Source organism: Balaenoptera ricei, chromosome 7 (assembly GCF_028023285.1).
Source record: "Balaenoptera ricei isolate mBalRic1 chromosome 7, mBalRic1.hap2, whole genome shotgun sequence".
NCBI classification, from domain to species: domain Eukaryota; kingdom Metazoa; phylum Chordata; class Mammalia; order Artiodactyla; family Balaenopteridae; genus Balaenoptera; species Balaenoptera ricei.
In genome coordinates, this window is record NC_082645.1 from 105,476,663 (window position 1) to 105,496,444 (window position 19,782).

At 38.3% G+C, this 19,782-nt stretch overlaps 1 protein-coding gene across 3 annotated transcripts in view; it reads right to left on the minus strand.

Moving 5' to 3' along the window:
• Positions 1–19,782, minus strand: part of EPHA4 (EPH receptor A4) — a 142,522-nt gene that overhangs the window by 116,100 nt on the left and 6,640 nt on the right. For all 3 annotated transcript variants that reach the window (XM_059928798.1, XM_059928801.1, XM_059928800.1), the window contains exon 3: positions 18,404–19,067. In XM_059928798.1, coding sequence (XP_059784781.1) covers positions 18,404–19,067 — 664 coding nt within the window. The remainder of the gene's footprint in view (positions 1–18,403; positions 19,068–19,782) is intronic.

Below are 19,782 nucleotides of genomic sequence, written 5' to 3' on the forward strand. Positions count from 1 at the left end.
CAGCCAACCCTTCAGGAATTCGAATTGCTGGTTTCTGTGTGTGTAGTTATTTTAAAGCCCACTCATAATCCATGAAGTCATTTTCCTTTCCCGTTGGTGAAGCCCTGAAGGCATTCTTTAAAACTGTATGACAACAGTATCTAAGAGATTATATAAAACAACCAGCCTCATCAAGCTCACTTTAACAATGTCTTTATGAAAGGCAGTGTTTCTCTGAGTTTTAAGAGCAGTGATGTTCCTTAGATAGTGGGAAGGAAATTTTACAGTAGATTTAGAGGCGATAATGTTTATCAGGTGACTAAACTATATTATCATTTATATTGAAGGCTATCCTTTATATTAAAGGGTTCCTGCTAACAGCTATCACATAGCTAATGAATCCTACATTTGTTTAAAATAAAGCTTAAAAGTTAATTGCTTTTTTTTAGGATGAAAAGAAAGGGTTTGTTAGCAAAAACCTTAAAGGAAGTTTTCTAACATGCACGTGCTAATGAGTAAAACTACCTCCACTTTGGAGTTCACTTCATTAATGAGTATTGCATGGAAATTGTCATATGAAGTTACTAGAGGCATGCTATTTCTCATTGTTTCAAGCTTAGGTAAGCATGTATCTCAAAACTGAGTCTTTTCCAATAAATATCAAAGCCTCTATCTAAAACTGCACATTTTTCAAACCAACAATTATTAAAAAAATAATTACGCTTATATTTTAAGATGTTCCTGTAAGGATATTCAGGGCAACGTTATTAAAAGCACCACACTAAAAGCAACCTAAAAGCCCAAAAACAGAGGGTGGGTGAAGAAACGGTGGTACACCCAAGCAACAGAAATCTCTGTCACCTTTAAAAATGATGTTATCAAGTTATACGTATTGATCTGGAAAGACTTTTTATCATCATGCTATACGATCAATAACTCAGTGAGTGTGTGTGGCCATGTGTGCATCAAAGAAAGTCTGGAAGCAGAGAAACCAAAACAATAAGTATGGCTCTCATTATGTGGTGACATTATAGATGATTGTGCCAGTCTTTTTACTTGCCAATGGTATTACCACATTTCTCTACAAAAAACATGAATTTCTCATGATTTTTTTCTCACCCCAATAACCTTGTGATTCATCAGTTCCCTTCAACATGGCTTAAAACCATATTTTCATACTCCAATAAGTAGGGTTTCCCATGGTATACTTAGCTGCTATAAACACAATAAAACCAGAGTACAATTAACATGAGAAATCTATGTTTGGGTCAAATGAAGTATTAATCAGCTGAAATATTTTAAAAATGAAATACTAAAGTATCTTCTTTAACCAAAGACATAATATATTAAAAAATGTAACATGTATACAAATCAGATGAATTATACTGCAAAATTAAAAGTAGTAACAGTACCCCCATTTCACAGATGAGGAATAGAAGAAACTAGAGGGATTAAGTGATTTGCACAAGATCCACACTCCTGGAAGAGCCCTAGTCACCCCACCCTGGGCCCAAGCCCTAGGCCACCAAACCACACTGTCTTCACGAGAAACCCACAAAGGCATAAATAAATAAATAAATAAAACTCAAAGATATGAAGGCAGAAACCTTGACACAAAGGCTAAGTTTTAATGATCAAGGAGAAAGGCATTTTTCACCTCCTGTGATGGAATGAACTGCATAGTGATTCTATTCTTAGACTAAGGAAATCCTTATTTTTCTACAAAGTCAAATTCAGAAATGAAAAGCAAATAAGATTATGGTCATCCTTCCCTTCCTGGACCACTACCCTCATCCATTCTTATATTCTACATGTAACAAGTATAAACTAAACTAATCCTCTATCCTGCCAGGTCAAACCACCCTCCCTTAAAAATTACCTCATCTCCTAGGATTTCCTTAATCTAAGAATAGAATCACTAAGCATTGTTGCACCAAACCTACAACCTTGAAGTTACTCAAAACATTCCCTTTCACACACCCCCCAGATCCCACTGGCCACTGAGTCCACCAGTGGACCAATGCACCAATACTATGTCCAAATTTCCAAAAACCTTCCTTTACACCTCATCTCCGGCCAGCACTCAGCATCTCCCTCCTCCAGGTTCTCACACTTCGCTCATCACACATTATAAATATTTTTACTGGGCTGCTTGCTCCCTTAGACTGCAAAGTCTTTTGCAAAGGAAATAGTGCACAAAAAGGCATGGAGACCTCAGAATGTATTGATGCAGACAAAAAGAGTCAGAGCATATCCGAGGATTTCAAGCTTTTATGGGGGTGGGGGGGCAAACAGTTTACTGAAACCCCAACGACTGCAATCAAGGACCAAGTTTGATCTCATATCAAAAACCTAATTTGGGGAGTAGACTTGAGTATATAGGACTTAGTTCTCCAAGGCCAACTTCAAAGGTATGCAGATGCTACTTCACCCTGGCTGCCCACATCTTTTCTGGGATTATCCTCCCTTTGACACAGTCAAGATGGCAAGACTCTAAAATTCCATATTTCAGGAGCCAGTCTTTTTATCTTTTTAATTATTTTTTTCTTTCTTTTTTACTTTTTTTTTCACTTTTTTTTTAGTTGAATGTTTAATTTTTCTTAATTAAAGTATAGCTGATTTACAAGGTTGTGTTAGTTTCAAATGTACAGCAAAGTGATTCAGTTATATATATATGTATATATATTATTTTTCAGATTCTTTTCCATTATAAGTTATTACAAGATATTGAGTATAGTTCTCTGTGCTATACAGTAGGTCCTTGTTGTTTATCTATTTTATATATAGTAGTATGTAACTGTAAAATCCCTCTCTCCCCACCCCCTACCCCTGGTAACAACAAATCTGATCTGTTTTTCTATAAGTTTGCTTGTTTGAAGTATAATTGACCTAGAACACTATGTTACTTCCTGGTGAACAACACAGCGATATTTCTACACATTACAAAATGATCACCACGATAAGTCTACTTACCATCTGTCACCATGCAAAGATATTACATTATTACTGACTATATTCCCCACGCTGTACATTTCATCCCCGTGACTCATTTATTTTGTAACTGAAGTTTGTACCTCTTTATTAATTTATTACATACTTTATTAATATGAGCCTCAGTTTTCTCATCTGTAATATGAGAAGCATGAACTAAATAAAGGATTTCTAAGGTCGTTAGGGCTTGAATATTCTTCAACACTCAGAAGAGAGATATCTCACTTCACAAAGGCCACTGTACGGAACAGGGTTCTCTCTCCTACTAGCAACAGAACCCAAACTAGTCGATCTCCCCATCAGGCTGAGGAGGGAGGACAAAATCGCCATCCAATATGTTTTTGTTGTTTATAGGACTAGAAAGGAATCTTTTGGAAAAGTAACTACTCAGCTTGGGCAAACACATTATGCTTCCTATGTGAAACATTTGTCTATAGAAGACTAGTTTTCAGTTAAAGTAATGACCTCTTTTATTAATTAGGGTTGTGTTGCAAGCAACAGAAAACCTGATTCTAAATGACTGAGCCCCCCACAAAAAGAATTTTTGAGACTTCCATAATAGAACAATTCAGGATGTAGCTGGTTTTAGGTGCTGAAAGGTGAGCCATTTCCACTGAAGCCACTAAGTAGCAACACAATGGGGGTAAAGTAGAATGGCTGTGTGGACGCTGAAGGAAAGGAATCACATATACCACCATTTGCAACGTTTAGCTCACCTTTTTCCTCCTCTTGCTTTACTGCAGAAATGAATTGCATCACAAATGATTCTGTTGCCATTTCTTTCTTTTTCTGCACACATTTGCAAATAAATACTCTACCTGAACCAGCATAAAAGCATAAGCCCAACATTTAGATTATGAAAAGTTCATCCTCCTTTTTAGATTGATTTTCCTTCTAAATAGCTCTGGATTTATTGTACAGCATTTGAGAAATCAAAACTGTTCTCCTTTGGTTCAGCTGTCCTCCAGTTAAGAGGAGATGATGCGCTGTCTTATGTAAACTTGGATCTATGCTTATAACCTCCCTCTGTGCTGTGATTCAGAGTCCAAATAAGAATAATTTGTTCAGTAACACACTCTATGACAAGGTCTTCAGCTTTAATAATTGCAAGGTCACATTTTGCTCTTTGCCAGGCCATTTGAAATAATACAAAGGCCACCCATTGGCAGATGAGTGTTTTACAAATCTTGGAGTAAATACAGGGTGCTGTTTACATAAGTTTATAACTCAGGCATTTAAAATGTTCTTCTAACCTTGTAAGAATATAAGGCAGATTCCATATTGTTAGTTACCTTGGGGAGACATTTCTTGATTTCTAACACTTCTTACCCAGGGAAAGTATGGTATAGAGTTGGCAACTTGGAGGCTGGAGCCAGCCTACCTGGTTTCAAATCGTTTTAAGTAGTCTGCATAACCTTGGGCACCTTTCCACGCCTCAGCCTTCCCAACTGTAAAATGGGGATAATAACACTACCTGCCTTATAAGGCTGTTTTAGGACTAAATAAGTCAGTAGGGAACCTGGTTGTTGGTCATCATTACAGATGCTTTCATAACATGTGAGCAATTTCTTCCAGAAGACATTCCCCATCTCCTTTAATTGGTGCCTACTGGGGAAACAGATGGTGATGGTATGGTGTACACTTAGATTTAAGGAAAATAAAAATAGATAGGTTGATAGCCGGGAGTGTTTGAAGAGCTTCTCCATCTTTTCTATGTTACAAGATCCTAGACCTGGGACTTCCCTGGTGGTCGAGTGGCTAAGACGCCATGCTCCCAACGCAGGGGGGCCCTGGTTCGATCCCTGGTTGGGGAACTAGATCCTGCATGCCGCAACGAAGATCCCACGTGCTACAACTAAGACCCGGCGTAGCCAAATAAATAAATATTAAAAAAAAAAAAAAAAAAAGATCCTAGACCTGGATTACCTATCCTATAGGAAATACGAAACATTTGTAACAGAGGACCAAATACCCTACTATCTTAGAATCTTAACAGTTGTAAGTTATCTTATAGTTTGTCTGGTTTAGAAGTTTGCAATTGAGATTAGTAAACATACCTGAGGCAGCTGGACACGTGAGGGGAGGTTTTGGCCTGTCACAGTGACTAGAGGATGATGTAGGCAGTTACTGCCCAGGGACTACTCAGGATGCCAAATGCCTTGCAAAGTGCATACCCACCACGCACAGGATGCACCCGCAGTGCTTGGCAAATATTACCCTCAGGGAAGAATCATCCTGCCCAAAAGGACAACGGTGCACCTTTTAAGGAACACAGTGTCCCCAATCTCTTACTGGAGGGATACAGTTAGATGCCCTGGGGTCATCACCCAGCCAGTGCGAACACCAGCTCCAAAGGGGACCTCATCCTCTCAACAGGCACCACATTCCACTCTTGTCTAGTTCAAAATATTAGATGGGTCTTTCCTTATACTGAGGCGATATCTGTCCTCTGGTCCTCGTGTAGCTTGCATGAGGCCCACAGAATAATTTGAAATGAAAAAAATGAAGCTTACCAATCCTCAACACCAATATAAAATATTGACAGATTATGATGTCAAAGTTGCGGCTCTAAAGGAACACCAGATGTTTCTAGAACAGGGAATCTGTCATTTCATGTTCTTTCTCTCTCAATTAAAAAAAAAAAAAAAAAAAAAAGAGCAAAGCAGCGCAGCTCAGAGGAGCTGCACCCACATTCACTCTGCAGTGAAATGCAGCTTCTCCTAACGAGACGTTAAACATTGTCTCAACTAGATCCTCATTAACAGCCAGGATCCTGATTTATGACTAGCTCAACCATACCTATGCATTAACTCCAGGGTGAACGATCCTATTGCCTTTAACTTATATGTTTAAGATCTACACAAGTAATGAGAAATCTCAGTGATGTAATTACGAAGGAGAGCAATGTGGCATCTGTGCTTTCCGCTCTGAAGTCAACAGAGGCTGGGAAGAGCCCAAATCAGAGTCAGAGAACACATCTAACTATGGACTGGAAGAGTCACTTATGTGACTAGAAAAGCAAATGAATGAGGTTCCAGAGCCAGTTTCCTGGTTGGGGTTGTTGCATTTTTTTATTGAAGTCTAGCAAATATACAGAAAAGTGCCCATATCCTAAGTGCACAGTCTAGAGCCAGTTTTAATGGCGAAATCTTTCCAACTTGCAGAGTAAAGCTAGATCCCCTGCACACTAACTTTCCCAATGTTAATTAAAAAATGGAAAACTATCGTAATTAACTTTATGAATCAATTATAATCCTAAAACCTGCTAAGAATAGGAGGGGAAAAAGAGAGAAAGAGATACAGTTAGAGAAAAAGGGAATATATAGGTTAATATCAATTGGTTATTTATTAAAAATTCAAAATAAAAATAATACAAATTTCTACATTTTACTGAGCACTGAATAGATGTCACTTCCTAGTAAGGCTTACATACATTGCCTTATTTAATCCTAAGGCTACCCATGGGGTAGGTATCATTATTCTCCTGTTATAGAGGAGAAAACAAAAGCGCTAAAGTTAAGTACCTAGAGCCCATTGTCACATTGTAAATAAAGCTGAGATTAAAATTAAATTCTTATTCCAAAATCCTGGCTCTTCATCACCATTTTCGATTAACAAATAGAATTTAAGGAACTATTTATCAAAATGTACTACCACCTAATAGGATTTTTTTTCCACAAATGCAAAGAGAGTTTACGGACTATTTTCAGAAAAATCTAATATATTCAATCCTATAAACACAGCAAGTCAGAAAGGTCACATAGCTAAAAGAGATACTTGAAGTCATTGCAAAATTCAAAATCCCTTCTTCTTTAGAAATGTTTAAAAATTGGAAATATGATATTAAGACAATATATCTCATAGCATACTCAAATTATGCCCTCTAAAATTGGGCATAAAATAAAGATGCTTATAATATACACTATTATTCTTCTCTGGCCTGAAAATTCTGGCCAATTTTGTAAGATAGAAATCATAAATAAGAGGTTTAATTTTTTTTAAAAGGAAAAATATATGATTGCTTGCACCTAAAACTCTTAGTTCTCTAGAAAACCTAGAGAATTAACTGAAAACCTATTAGTATTCACAAGGCAGTTCAAGAAAAAGATTGGATGCAAGATAAACATACAAAAATCAATAGCTTTCCTGTAGATCAGTGATAACCAGCTAGAAAATATAATGGGAAATACTGGGAAAACTCAATAGGTTTCTGTTTTTCAATCATTATCTGTAGTAGAAGTCAACGATCCTTTTGAGGGGGGTAGGGGTTCTTTTTAGTATATCTATTTTTTAAAGTTGCAATAATAGTTGTGATTTTTATAAGGTCAGACATTACTTCTCTTCAGTAAATGACTTTGTTCCTCTAGAAGAAAAGGAAAGATCCGATAATGGTTCAGTACAATTGCTGAAATCATAGTGCAAAATTCTTGCCTTATCAAGTACCCATTTAAAAATTACTGAAATAGTTATAGCAACAACATTTTGTAAATGAGGATCCCAGAATCCTTCCTGAAGTTTAGAAAAAAGTATGTACTGGGCTTTGTTTAGCTCAGTACAGTAGCCATTTTTTTGTCCTGTGGAGGACAACTTCCTAAAGCAAGACCATTTGGGCCCCTCAGGTGGTGAGTTTCAAACTTTTTAAAAGCTTTTCTTTTTAATCATGCAAAGACAACGTTCTCATTTTTCCATCAACAGGAGTTCCTTGATGCAAAATTACCGCGCTTTTATATTGTTTTACTGTAGCCCTGCATTAGTGCTAATTGAAAACTCTAGGATAAACAGAGAGGCAGTTCCTAAAGCAAACGCTTTAAAAGAAACCTGAATGTTCAAATATTACTTTCAGCTGCACATCTTTGCAGGCACCTCGTCAGAGACCAGAGTAATGAAATCTCAATTTCTCCCATTAGTTAATTAGCACCTTTGCATCTTAAGTACTAGAAGTGTTACAGTGTTAATTACCTACAAGTCCGCTCTCAAAAATCAGTGGCTGCTTATGTTTTTTTTCTTATGCATGGGTTTACACAACCCTTAAAAAAACCAACCTATAAAATAGTCTTCCATGTGCATAGGCTAAATGTTACAAAATGTAGTGTTTAACAGCTAAAGGTGAGTTCAAGTCAACTAGTGCCCCTGTATTGATCTCTTATTTCTCCCAACACTTTTCTTCTAATCCTCTCCATAATTACATGAACTGCTAGAGCTTTCCTTAAGCTGTCAATGCCTCCTGCATCCATTTTCAAATGGCCAGCAGAGAAGCTGTCTGGGCACTAGATCAAACCATCAATGTTCCCTACTCAGGGCAATCGACAATCCTCTTGAAGTCTCCTGGCACATCTGTCAAGAGCCTCTAGGGTTCTTCAAAACTCTCCCCCCTCAGAAGAGAGCAAGGAGGGTGGAGGCAGCAGAAAGGTATTGACCCATTCTTTTAACATGCTAATTGGCCTGGGGGCTGCTTCAGTCAGTGCCAAGCTGGACACTTCAAAAGGAAACTGTTTTTCAAAGTGGAGATGTCTTTTTCAAACACTTAAAACTGAAAACAAATGAATCTAAGCATCAAGGTCACAGTGCAATGTGAAGGAGGATGGCCAAATAGAAATGGGATAGCGATATACACAAAGGTGGCCTTTGCATTAATTAATTGATAGTAACAGAAAGTTTGAAAGATACTTTAAACTTCTACGGCCTGTGAGTCCAACATGAACAATTAAGATATAACCTATTGAGTAGCTTACATTAATCCTTAGGAGAAAAATTAACACTGATATAATTAAACTGATATTAATTAATGTAAATTTAAATTTACATTCAATTAAAATTAATAGCATATTGATGAATGCTTGGACATCTCTATAAATGGTGAAAATGGGAATAAAATTGTTTGTTTAATTATACCTCTAATTGGCAACACACCATGAAGGCTAGACTGAAAAAAAAAAAAAAAAATGGAGGGTGGGTAAGAGCGCCACTATTAAGGATCTTTGTCTACCGCCTTTGTTATCAGTTTATTATTTCATCCATGAAACACACAGTACAGATAAGACTACAAGACATAATTAAGTGTGTAAAGATTGCAAAGTATTGTTAAGTTGGTAAAATTAATTCATCAAACGTGATGATTTGCTCAGTTTTCAGGTCATGTATTTCTGGGGATATAGTGTTAGTTGTGAATGGTTATTAACAGAAAAAGCTATATAAAAGAGGCAGCAGCTCTGGTAACGAAGAAGCCGCTGTGGAAGGCAAGAGCTGGGAAACTCAGCGTCTCAAATCAGGGAAGTTTTTAAGGACAAAAGCCCATGAGAAAAGCACTCCTTACTGAGCTGCGTCTTAACTAATCATGAGTTTGGCCCATATCTACCTGCCATGGTATTATGAGAGGAAATCAGTATTCTGTTAACCTCTGACCCCTCGGATCTGCAGCAGACAAAGGACCAATCTGGAGGCCTGGGAGAACATCGCCAAATGTCAAACAGCAGGGAAGCGATTGTTACGGAGGAAACAGTTGGCTTGGGCGCAGCCAGCTTCACTGGGGCAAACTGCTATTCACAGAAACAAGCCATGAAGAGATAAGGCCACAAAATATGAACCAAATGGAACCTTTTTTTGCCTTGCTTCTAAATTGTTAGCTTTATGGGACTTCATGCTGAACAGTATGAAAAAAATCCAATTTGCTCTGAAGCGTATTAGTCTGCCTAACATCCTAATTATTGTTTACATTGCCATTTGCCTTCTATTAAGAATTGAATAATTACCCAGCACTTCATAGTTTAAAAATACAAGCAAACAGGATTATCTGGGTAATTAAGAAACTGTACCATAGCTTTGTACTGCTGTGGAAAATATCTGTACACGTAGGGGAAATGATAATTATCAATCGACTTAACTTCAAATGGTATTTTCAGGATTTTGAGCAATTGGAGATCTGTGACTTATTAAGTAAAGGTTAGTAAGATCACCTTTGAGAAGTGTGGGTCTGTTTAAATCCATTCTTAGAAATAAGAGCCAGATAAGCAGCTGAATTTTCTCATCCACTAATGACACGAGAGAATATACCAAGTACAGAGCCTTCTGCTGTTCTTTAAGTCCAATAATCCATCCCAAATGGACTTTGAACAGCATCACCAAATTTTGTCAGGCCACGTGGAGCTACACCAAAGCGCTTCTACATTTAGATGTTGTTTTAGCTGACCCAGTCCTTCCACCTAATTACACTGCAAAGTCTGGCTATTCTGCCCTGTGAATCAGTTCGAACTCAAAACTAATTGAACTTCAAAAACACTTCATGCCCAGTCCTCTTCTTCTAGTTTATAGACTACATATGATCACGGCCTTCTGAAGACAGTGCTGTTCTCAAGCAGAAAGTGAAGTCTGTCGGGTTACATATAAGTGTGCTCGCATTACCATTCTAAAGGAATAAAGCAAAGGTTAAGTAAATTTGGAGACACTGGGTGGGATGGGAAGACAGGAATTCAAAAGGCAATATTCAACCCGAAGCGAATATACATATAAGAATAAGGAACAGAATTAGAGTCACTACGCCTTTGAAAGATATTTATCTGGGACATAAGTGAAAATAAGAGATTTTAATCATGATTCTAGGCATGAAGATGGTTGTGTCCATTCATAGATGAAGGACACTAACACAATGAAAATACCGACGGTGATTTGTACATTATACGCTTTCAGTATCTATTTGCTAAATGAGTGAATAGGTTCCAGCCCACTAGTGACCTAAAGCCTATTTTTGGAATTTCCTGAGATCTTAACAAATCTTTCTCCAAGAGTTTTATCTTTTACTTGACAATTTTTTAAGCCCTTTGTTGGACCACTTCTAAACATTCCTAGCATAATCCGAATAGTGCCATCTCCTCCCTCCTCAGAAAGAACAGCAAGATTCCAGCTGAAACTGTCACTAAACAGACAAGCCAAGGGATTCACCAAGACTAGGTTCCTTTCCAAAGGTCACAATAAAATGAGCAACGGGACCGTGGGTTGTTTTGTAAGGGGCAAGGGGCCCCGGGGAGTGACAACCAGCCACACTGGGTCGGGGGGAGCGGGGAGGGTGTGGAGTTGTGTACAAAAAGGGCCCTGTGCAAATACCCCACTCTCCGCCTACACCCCCAATCTCTGGAAGCATTCAAATCAAAACCGAATTAATTTGCATGGTGTCTAAATCATTGGGTTCTGCATCAACAGAAGGAGATTTTGGCTGGAGCTTCCAAAGGAAGCCCTCTAGCCTTTGTGAAAGGGGGAAATGGGTGTGCTGTTTTGCATGAGGGCGCATACAGAATATGCAAATGAGGAATCTGCGGCCTGCAAAAGCAACCCTAGGCGGACAGCTGACGACCCGCATTCACGCAGAAAACGCTCCGTGTCTCCAAAGGGAGTTGTCAGCGGTACCAACCCGATTGTTTCCCCAGAAGCCCAAATAGACTCTGAATATTCATAAAATGTCCATTTAGTCATGGGATGATTAATTACTCTCCAGATCATGGGACCCAGTGACCTCACCTGCTCTCCTCCCCCAAAAGCAGCTCAGGGGTACCAGCTGGAAGGGGACACAGTGAGAAAGGTTTTAGGCCTTAAGTGAAAAAGATACAGTCTCTCAGGGGCCAGGGGCCAGCTGAGGCCTTCTTTAATCATGCCTTCTCACAAGCACAGTAAAACTTAAGAGAGTACTGAGGCATGTTATTGGACACAGATAAACCGTTTTTAAAAAGCTAAGGGCTACAAATTACTGCCTAATTTTACAGAAACATCTAAAGGGTTGAATAAATGTCATTCTTCTAAGCTACCTAAATCTCCCAGATTCTGAAAGTTTCCAGAGCTTTCTTATTTTACTTTAAAGTGTCTACAGAAGACAGTACACTCTCTGTACCTGCCAGAAAAACAAAAAGCTGATGGACCAGTGCAGCGGTTCTCAAACTTTTTGGTCTCATGACCCTTTTACACACTCTTAAAAAAACTGAGGATGCCAAAGTGCTTTTGTTTATGTGGGTTAAAGCTAACAATATTTACCATTAGAAATTGAAACTGAGAGGAATTTATTTAAAAGTATCGATAATAAACCCATTACATGTTAACACAAATAATATGTTTTAATGAAAAAAATTACTATATTTTATAAAACAAAGTTAGTGAGAAGAGTGACATCGTTAACGCCTAGCTTAACAGAGGACAGCTGGATTCTCATACTTGCTTCTCTATTCAGTTTGATGAGATGAGCTATCACATATCAGGTAGCCTCTGGAAAACTCCATTCATGAGAAAAGGGGAGGGAAAAGGCGAATGACATATTAGTATTAAAGTTTTGACCTTGCAGACCACATGAAAGGGTCTTGGGGAACCCAGCTGGAACACACTTTGAGAATCACTGCAGTAGGCTGGAGAACAGAGGATTTGATCAATGCAGATAAGAACAGCCATTTCATACCATCCCCTACCTTTGCATATGTCACCACTGTCCTCACCTCCCCCCCCCAAAAAAAATCTACTTCAAACCCTAAACCGGTTTCCATTGTTGGACAGACAGTGACCTAATAGCCCATACTGTCACCATATTTCTATCGAACAACAATAAAATTAACAATAACATTTTCCACTTCATTAGTGCTTAATCATTCTGGGCACTGTGCTAAACCCTTTGTACATGCATGCTTAGATGTGTGTATCATACATAATAACATACCATTGTCAGCAATTTGCAGAGGTAAACTTGAGGTTAGGGAGGTTAAGTTAGTGACCATGATTGCACACCTGGTAAAGCAGCACACCTGGAAACTAAACTCAAGTCTCAAACTTCAAAGGCAGGTCTTAGCCATTTTGTGCTAGTAACTATGTTAACTCATGGGCTGCAGAGATTTTTGAACATTCAGATCATAGAGATGGTTCATAAACATGATGAAAATAGTTAAGACCCAACTGAAGTAGGAATTACAAAAAAGGACCTCATTAATACATTAGTCACATGCAAAGATTCTGATATATCATGTTGACTCCATGAAACATTACTCCACCAAATAAATGTTTAATATGAAACAGGCCACAATACCTTATGCATTTATTTATTCATTCATTCAATGAACATTTAATGAGACTCCACTATGTTCCTTAATTGTCAGTGGTGTTACTTGTCTGGTTATCCTAGACTGACCTCCACATACATGCTCATGGTCAAGAAGTTTTACTAAATTCACTTCTCCAAGATAAAGCCAGAAAAATAACAAAGCAAGGTTAATCCAATTTTTTAAAAAATGTACATGTATGATTTACAAATTAAAGTGTTTGTTTAAAAATATTACCAGGAAAAACTAAGACACCCTAACTATAAACCAACAGGGAAAAAAATTAAAGTATGATATATTCATACTACAGAATATTAATTATCAATTATGAAGGATGAAAAAAAGTTATATTCTCTAATATGGAATGATGTCCATGACAAATAGTCAAGCATCTTAAAAACAAGATGACAAGAACGTGATTCCATTTCTATAATTTTTTAAAATACATGAATATAGATATATTTGCATTATCTGCCAAATCATAAAGAGTGGTAACACAGAAATAAGTTGGGAGTAAAAGAGTTTGAAGCATACAGTTCTTTGGTAATGTTAAATTCATTAATTAAATGCAAAAAAAAAAAATTGCCCCCAAAAAACCTAAGTATTAAAATTCAATGATGTGAAAGTCAAACATGTATCACGACCACCTCTGTTTCACGCTGTAGTAACTGAAAAGCCATTTAATCTGTCTTTCTCCTAAAGACTCAAGTCTTAACAGAATAATTATATCTTAATTCATTTTTGAAAAGTACAAGGAAGTTCAGTCAGATTAAAATAAATCATCAAATCTTAAATACCGGATTCAAAAATCCCTAAGGTAATTCCTACGTGGTGCTTTGGTGAATCCAAAATAGAGACCATTGCCTGATTCACACTCACAAAAGAAGCCTGGTCACACGTAGAAGGGAAAATAAAAAAGTATAACAGAAAAAGGACAATAATTAAACCCTGCTCTTCTCAGATGTAAAGAATCATGTCTTTCAATGATCACAGCCATGCTTCAAAGCCAGAGATAAAAGCAGCCATGTGACTTAAGCAATTGATTCTTAAAGACATGATTCAAAGGTAGAAGAAAAATTTCAGAAGTGGAAAGGATATAACAGTATCTCTCTGAACTATATTTTAAACGCTTCCTTTCCAGTACTGCGTTCTCCTATGGTCCTTCTATAATATATTAGGAAAACAAAGTAATAATCTTTGTTTAAACACAGCCCTCTCCCTCTTTTCAGAGCACAAATATGAAATATTTCTATTTTACAGCCATCAAAGCATTTCTCTATCGTTCTTTCTCAAAAGAGCTTTTAATAAGATACCTTTTGCTGATATGAAGGTATCATATATGTAATGATACATAATATAGGTCCTAGATATATAGGACCCCAAACAATTTACAGCAAAATTACGTATTTAAGCAAGGTTTAATTCCTACCTAGCTTAATTTTGTCACAGTTGCGATTATTTGGCCTTAAGTGACTCCAGAAGAATGTTCTCTTTTCATTAGTATTATTTTTATACATGCTCTCTGAAAATATTGCTTATTAATCTTTCACAAAGAGTAAATCTGTGACTTCCCTTTCATTTTCCAGCTCTTTAATTAAGCAAAAAAATAAGTTAATAAAGAATCTTTCCCTCTCTTCCTCCTGCTTAATATTTCCGAGGTAATAAAACAACCCTGTAAAACATCTGGAACATTCCCTCCTGGAGGGGGAGGGGGTATGTGTAGGGGGAGGGGGGACACGTCTGAGGAGGATTTTGTTTCCTTTTTCCTACTAACTAGAACAGTTACTTATCCGCTGCACCCAATCACTAGGCAAGTTCAAACTTCTGACAACACCAGGCAGACATTCTCCTGGAGAAGACACATGAGTGGCTACACTCTTTTTTGTCCTGCTGAGACAGAGCCAAATCATTTCAGAAAATGGTATTCCAGAGCAGAATGAACTTGCAGCTGCTTCAGAGGGCATGCCCGCCATCACCCCGCCGCTCTTGACACTTTTGAGGCGGCTCCTCACCTCCGTCTGCATTTGCATGTACTGCTTGGAGGTAAGAACTCCAAGAGGAAGTGTAGTCCTGTCCCCAAGGTCCCTTGAGGACTCCGGCCCGATGACCAGGGTTAGATGCAAACAACAGCACACCCCAGGCCCCCACCCGCCCTGGCCATTTTTGCCCAAGGATCTTTTGTCAAACATTTAAGATCTTAATCAATCTTCACTCTGACCTCCCAGACCCCAAGGAAGATGGATGAGGAAGTCAGTGACCTTTCACCTGTTCTTCTATTTGTCCTGCCACAGCAGACCCATTGAAAAGACAATTGGGGAGGAACCTGCTGCCAGAGTTCTGAAGACTTGCCCATTCTCCTTTATATCCTTTCTTAAGCTCCCTTTACGCCCTGGTCTTTCTTGTCCCACTTCCAAATCACTTTTCTTTCACTCAGAAGAAAGTTCTCTTTCCTGTGGGGGAGGGGAAAAAAATGACACTCTCCAAATATCATTTTCAAATGAATGTTATTCTTTGTTAGGGCAAAGGCAATGCTTCCTATCTTTGTCCTTGACTTCTAAGAGTGGTTGGAAGATGGACTTTCCTTTTACCATTTTAACTCGACACCCTTAGAATTCAACAGCTATGACCTTGGTAAGAGCTGAGTGATAAAGGAAATGTTAGCATTAACATCAGATTAATGCTTTATGATCTAAAAGGTGATTTTTACCAATTTTACATCACTGTGTCCTCATAGCAAGTCTCTAAGCTAAGTACAATTATTATCAACCCATTTTATAGATGGAACAAACCAAGGCTCAGAGGGCTTAAGAAACATGCTCAAGGTCTTGCAGCTAAGTGACCAAACTGAGACACATTTCCTTGTGTCGATGTTCTTTCTGCTCTTCCTAGATAATCCTGATACTCCAGTAACGATGGCACAGATGGAGGAAACCATTTTCATTACTCTTAATATGTTTACAGTCTTGAGTTATCCCTAAAAATTCTCACTCAAATTTGGAATTTAAGAATTCTTGTCATTCAAGTTTTTTCTTCCTCCCTAAATTCATCAGAGATTCTTACCTGGTAGTCTTAAATACAAGCAAAGTGCAAGGTTTTGTGCAAAAAGTGTCTTCTTGAAAGATTTAATCATTTTACAAGTAGCGAAGAAAATACCTGGGTAGCAAGAGTGCAGAGAACAAAGATTCTCAAAAAGCTTAATCAACCTTCCCCTTCCATTAAATATCTCACCTTGTGTTAGGGACAGTTTGCTCAGAAATGGACTGGACCTAAATCATGAAGTCTCACCCTTTCCATGGACCACATGATGATGAACTGGATTCCCAAGGTTATTTCCATAAAGCCAACCACTACCATGTTCAATTGCCTTTACATTCACTTCCCCCTCCATCTTTTTCTCTTTTCCTTCTAATTTGGGTTGTAAAAATGTCAAGGAGTCTCACGGTGCAGCAATGTATGAGTTACTGGGCTCTGTGACAATTGGAAATCAATGACGTTAGATACAGAGAAATGTACTAATGCCAGAAGCATGAACATTTGATCAAGAAATGGAAGACAATGTGTGTGTGTGTGTTTTTAAATATATATAAGAATCTTGAAATGTAAAGATGTGCAAGTCCTGTCTTACAAAATTCAAAAAAGGCAGAATAATTTACTCTAAAATGTGATGCAAGGTCACTGCCCTATTCATTTCACTCTTCCTGCTATGATGATTGTAATTTCAGTGCCAGTAACAATGCACTCACATATTTTCTAATGTTAATACCAGAATCTACTTCAGGGTTTCCATTTGGTACAGCTTAGCTAGTAGTTGCCAAGTCAAGAGTTAACAAAATGGCAAGAAATCAACCTTTGTAAAAACAAAACAAAACAAAAAAAACCTTGAATTCCAACCTTTAAATTTTCAAGTTCACAAGTTTACCTTTTGACTCTGGGTCAACAGAAAAGGTTGCCAGCCTTTATTCTGTTTTACTTTTCAATGCAATTAAAAGACAGTCATTGTTAGCTATGCCTAGAAATAACTATAGCAGATCAAGAATGACACTTATGAACTCTGAAAGGAGAAATGCGTAACTCTATGACACCAAACTACTCCACATGCAACTTTCTTTAGGTTATAACTGTTGATTTCCAATCAGTCAAGTGGATTGCTCCATAGTTAATCCCACCCTGTCATTAAGATGGTTGAAATGCCAGACAAATTGTTTGGCAGTCAGTTATTTCGGGCTCTTTAATCGCCAAATCAGATGAACCATGTGGCAATGTAGTCTACAGTTCAACAATCACCCTGAGAAAAGATTAATCTGATCTGTTCCAGAGATGGGACCAAGAGTTACACGCTTTAGTAGTAATCATAATAAGACTGGCAGCAGCAGACTATTAATAACCACTGAAAGTAAATACCAAGCAAAAATAAAAATCTTGGAATAGCTGCTTTTTTTTTAAGCCTTAATCCACACATGACATGAGCAATCCATATAAATGTGGATTACTCCCAGCCCTTCCTCAAACACAAAGCTGCTATAAAGAAAACAAGTCTGCAAACTCCCCAGAAAGGCGAAATAAGGGAAGAGGGAATTGCAGACACAGAACTTTAGGTGAGAGGAAAAAAAAAAGTCACCTTAGTAATATGATAAATAGTAATTAACATGATAAAAAAAACTGGATTTCTTCAGAAACTCAATAATCAAAATGGATTACAGTTTACTATTGCCTCTGACCACAGATCGAATAAGACTCTTCCTAGCTCTTTATCACATCCTCAGGGAAATCAAGGTCTTTCATCAAGATTCATTTCACTTGGAAACCCTATCAATGGGCGCTCAGTGGAAACATAAGGCACTTGAAACCTTGTCACTCCACTTCGCTGGGCCATGTCTACACTGGTCCACAAGGCAGGAAAAACTGGACTTTCCTCACACAGCTCAATTTTAATCAGCAGGAGGAAACTGGAACAACAAATCCTAATTCCACATTTAAATCATTCATGTACACATCCATACGAGGAGAGATGTTTACCGACAGGAGAACCATGGTTCGAAAATGTGTCGGCCCTCTTTAAGTAAGGATCAATCAAGGCCTTTCTTCAGCTTGTTCATTTACATTTCAGAGGGCACATCAAGCCGGTGCAGATCTGAGTGCCTGTTAGCAAATGTGTCTGGCCTTCTGCTGATTACAGCAGCACCATTTATTTTGTCAGTATTAGAATCGTCTTAGCTTTGCCACCTGGAGCTGTAGCACTTACTCATTAGACCCCTCTGTCCCACCACATCCCACAGGGGCCGCTAATTACTGGCTTTACTCCATTTAGTCTCATCTCTGATTCAATTATGTGCACTAAGCCCTAATGAAAAGTACAAGATGGCTCTCCTTACCTTGGCATTCTCCATTCCGCTCTTCATGCCCGGCATGGCATAGGCAGTTGCCAATGGGTACCAGCCATTCACCATCTGCCCCGCAGTACATTTTTGGCACATCCTTCTCTTCTGAGTTGTTGACACAGGAGCCTCGAACTTCCACCAAGGAAGACGTATCGGCCCCTGTGATGGTGTCTGGAAACTGAGCCAGATTGCGAACGGTGAGCGGACACTTCTTGTAGAACACTCGGACCGAAACCAAGGCGATGCAGGCCCCTACATCCTGAAACGCCAGATAGAACCCCTTTTTGCTCAATGGCCCTACATCCCGGATTTCCGTGTTCAGCTTCATGATTCGGTCGCCAATGTCCACCTGGGTGAAGCTCTCGTCGGCGGCGATGGTGTCAATTTTGGCAAACTGGCTCTCTCGGATGAAACGCTCCTTGTCGCTGTCTGATTCATAGTAGTACAGGTTAAACGTCTCCTTGCAAGTGCCCATGACACCTGGAAGACTGTTGCAGTCCCTCAAGGTGAACTTGATCTCAATGTACACCCTCTGAGCCCCTTCTCGGGTGATCCAATCAGTTCGCAGCCAATTATTCTGGCTGGGCTCCATCACGTTGCACACTTGGTAGGTTCGGATTGGCGTATTTTTTTCATCCATAATACTCACTTCCTCCCACTGCAAAGATCCAAAGGAAATGTATCGATTACAAAAATTTCATCATACAGTGATTTATCAGTTCTATTTTACCCTCATAGGACAGAGATGATTTTTGTTGCAATAAGAAAGAAAGCTACCTAGCACTAATTCCTCACCAAGATGATATTATATTGGGAAAGTATTTTAATTTTCACTCTTTTGCCTCAGATCCAGAGGTTTTGCTGGATTGATTGCTTTTGAGTTCTCAGCAGTTGCTCGTTCGTGGTGGTCTAACAACCTCAAATTCACCTACTACAACTGCTACAATTTCAAGTGACAACAGTTCAAACTTACTCATAAATGAAAAAACTAGGATGTGTATTGTTTCAACAACTGAGCAGAGACCTGCAAATTAAGAGCAGGAAGTGCAGAGTCTGCCAAAGGAAGACAATTATCAGTCAATTAGTGGCGCTCCTGTCAGAACTTTGCTCTCTAATACCTAAAAAAAAATGTCTATTTTTTTTTTTTTTTTGGCGATGCCACTACTCTTTAAAGGGGTAAAGAAAATCTCACCATTCTGGTTTTGGTAATCCTGGGAAGATAGAGCGTAAACTTTATGGTTGGATTTCTCAAATACACTGTCATTTATAATGGTAGAACACTTTTCAAGAACATGTATTCAGTCAAAAAGTTTGTACACTGTTCTTATTTTTAAAACAAAGTAAACACGAATGCACACGTGCATTGCTTCTAA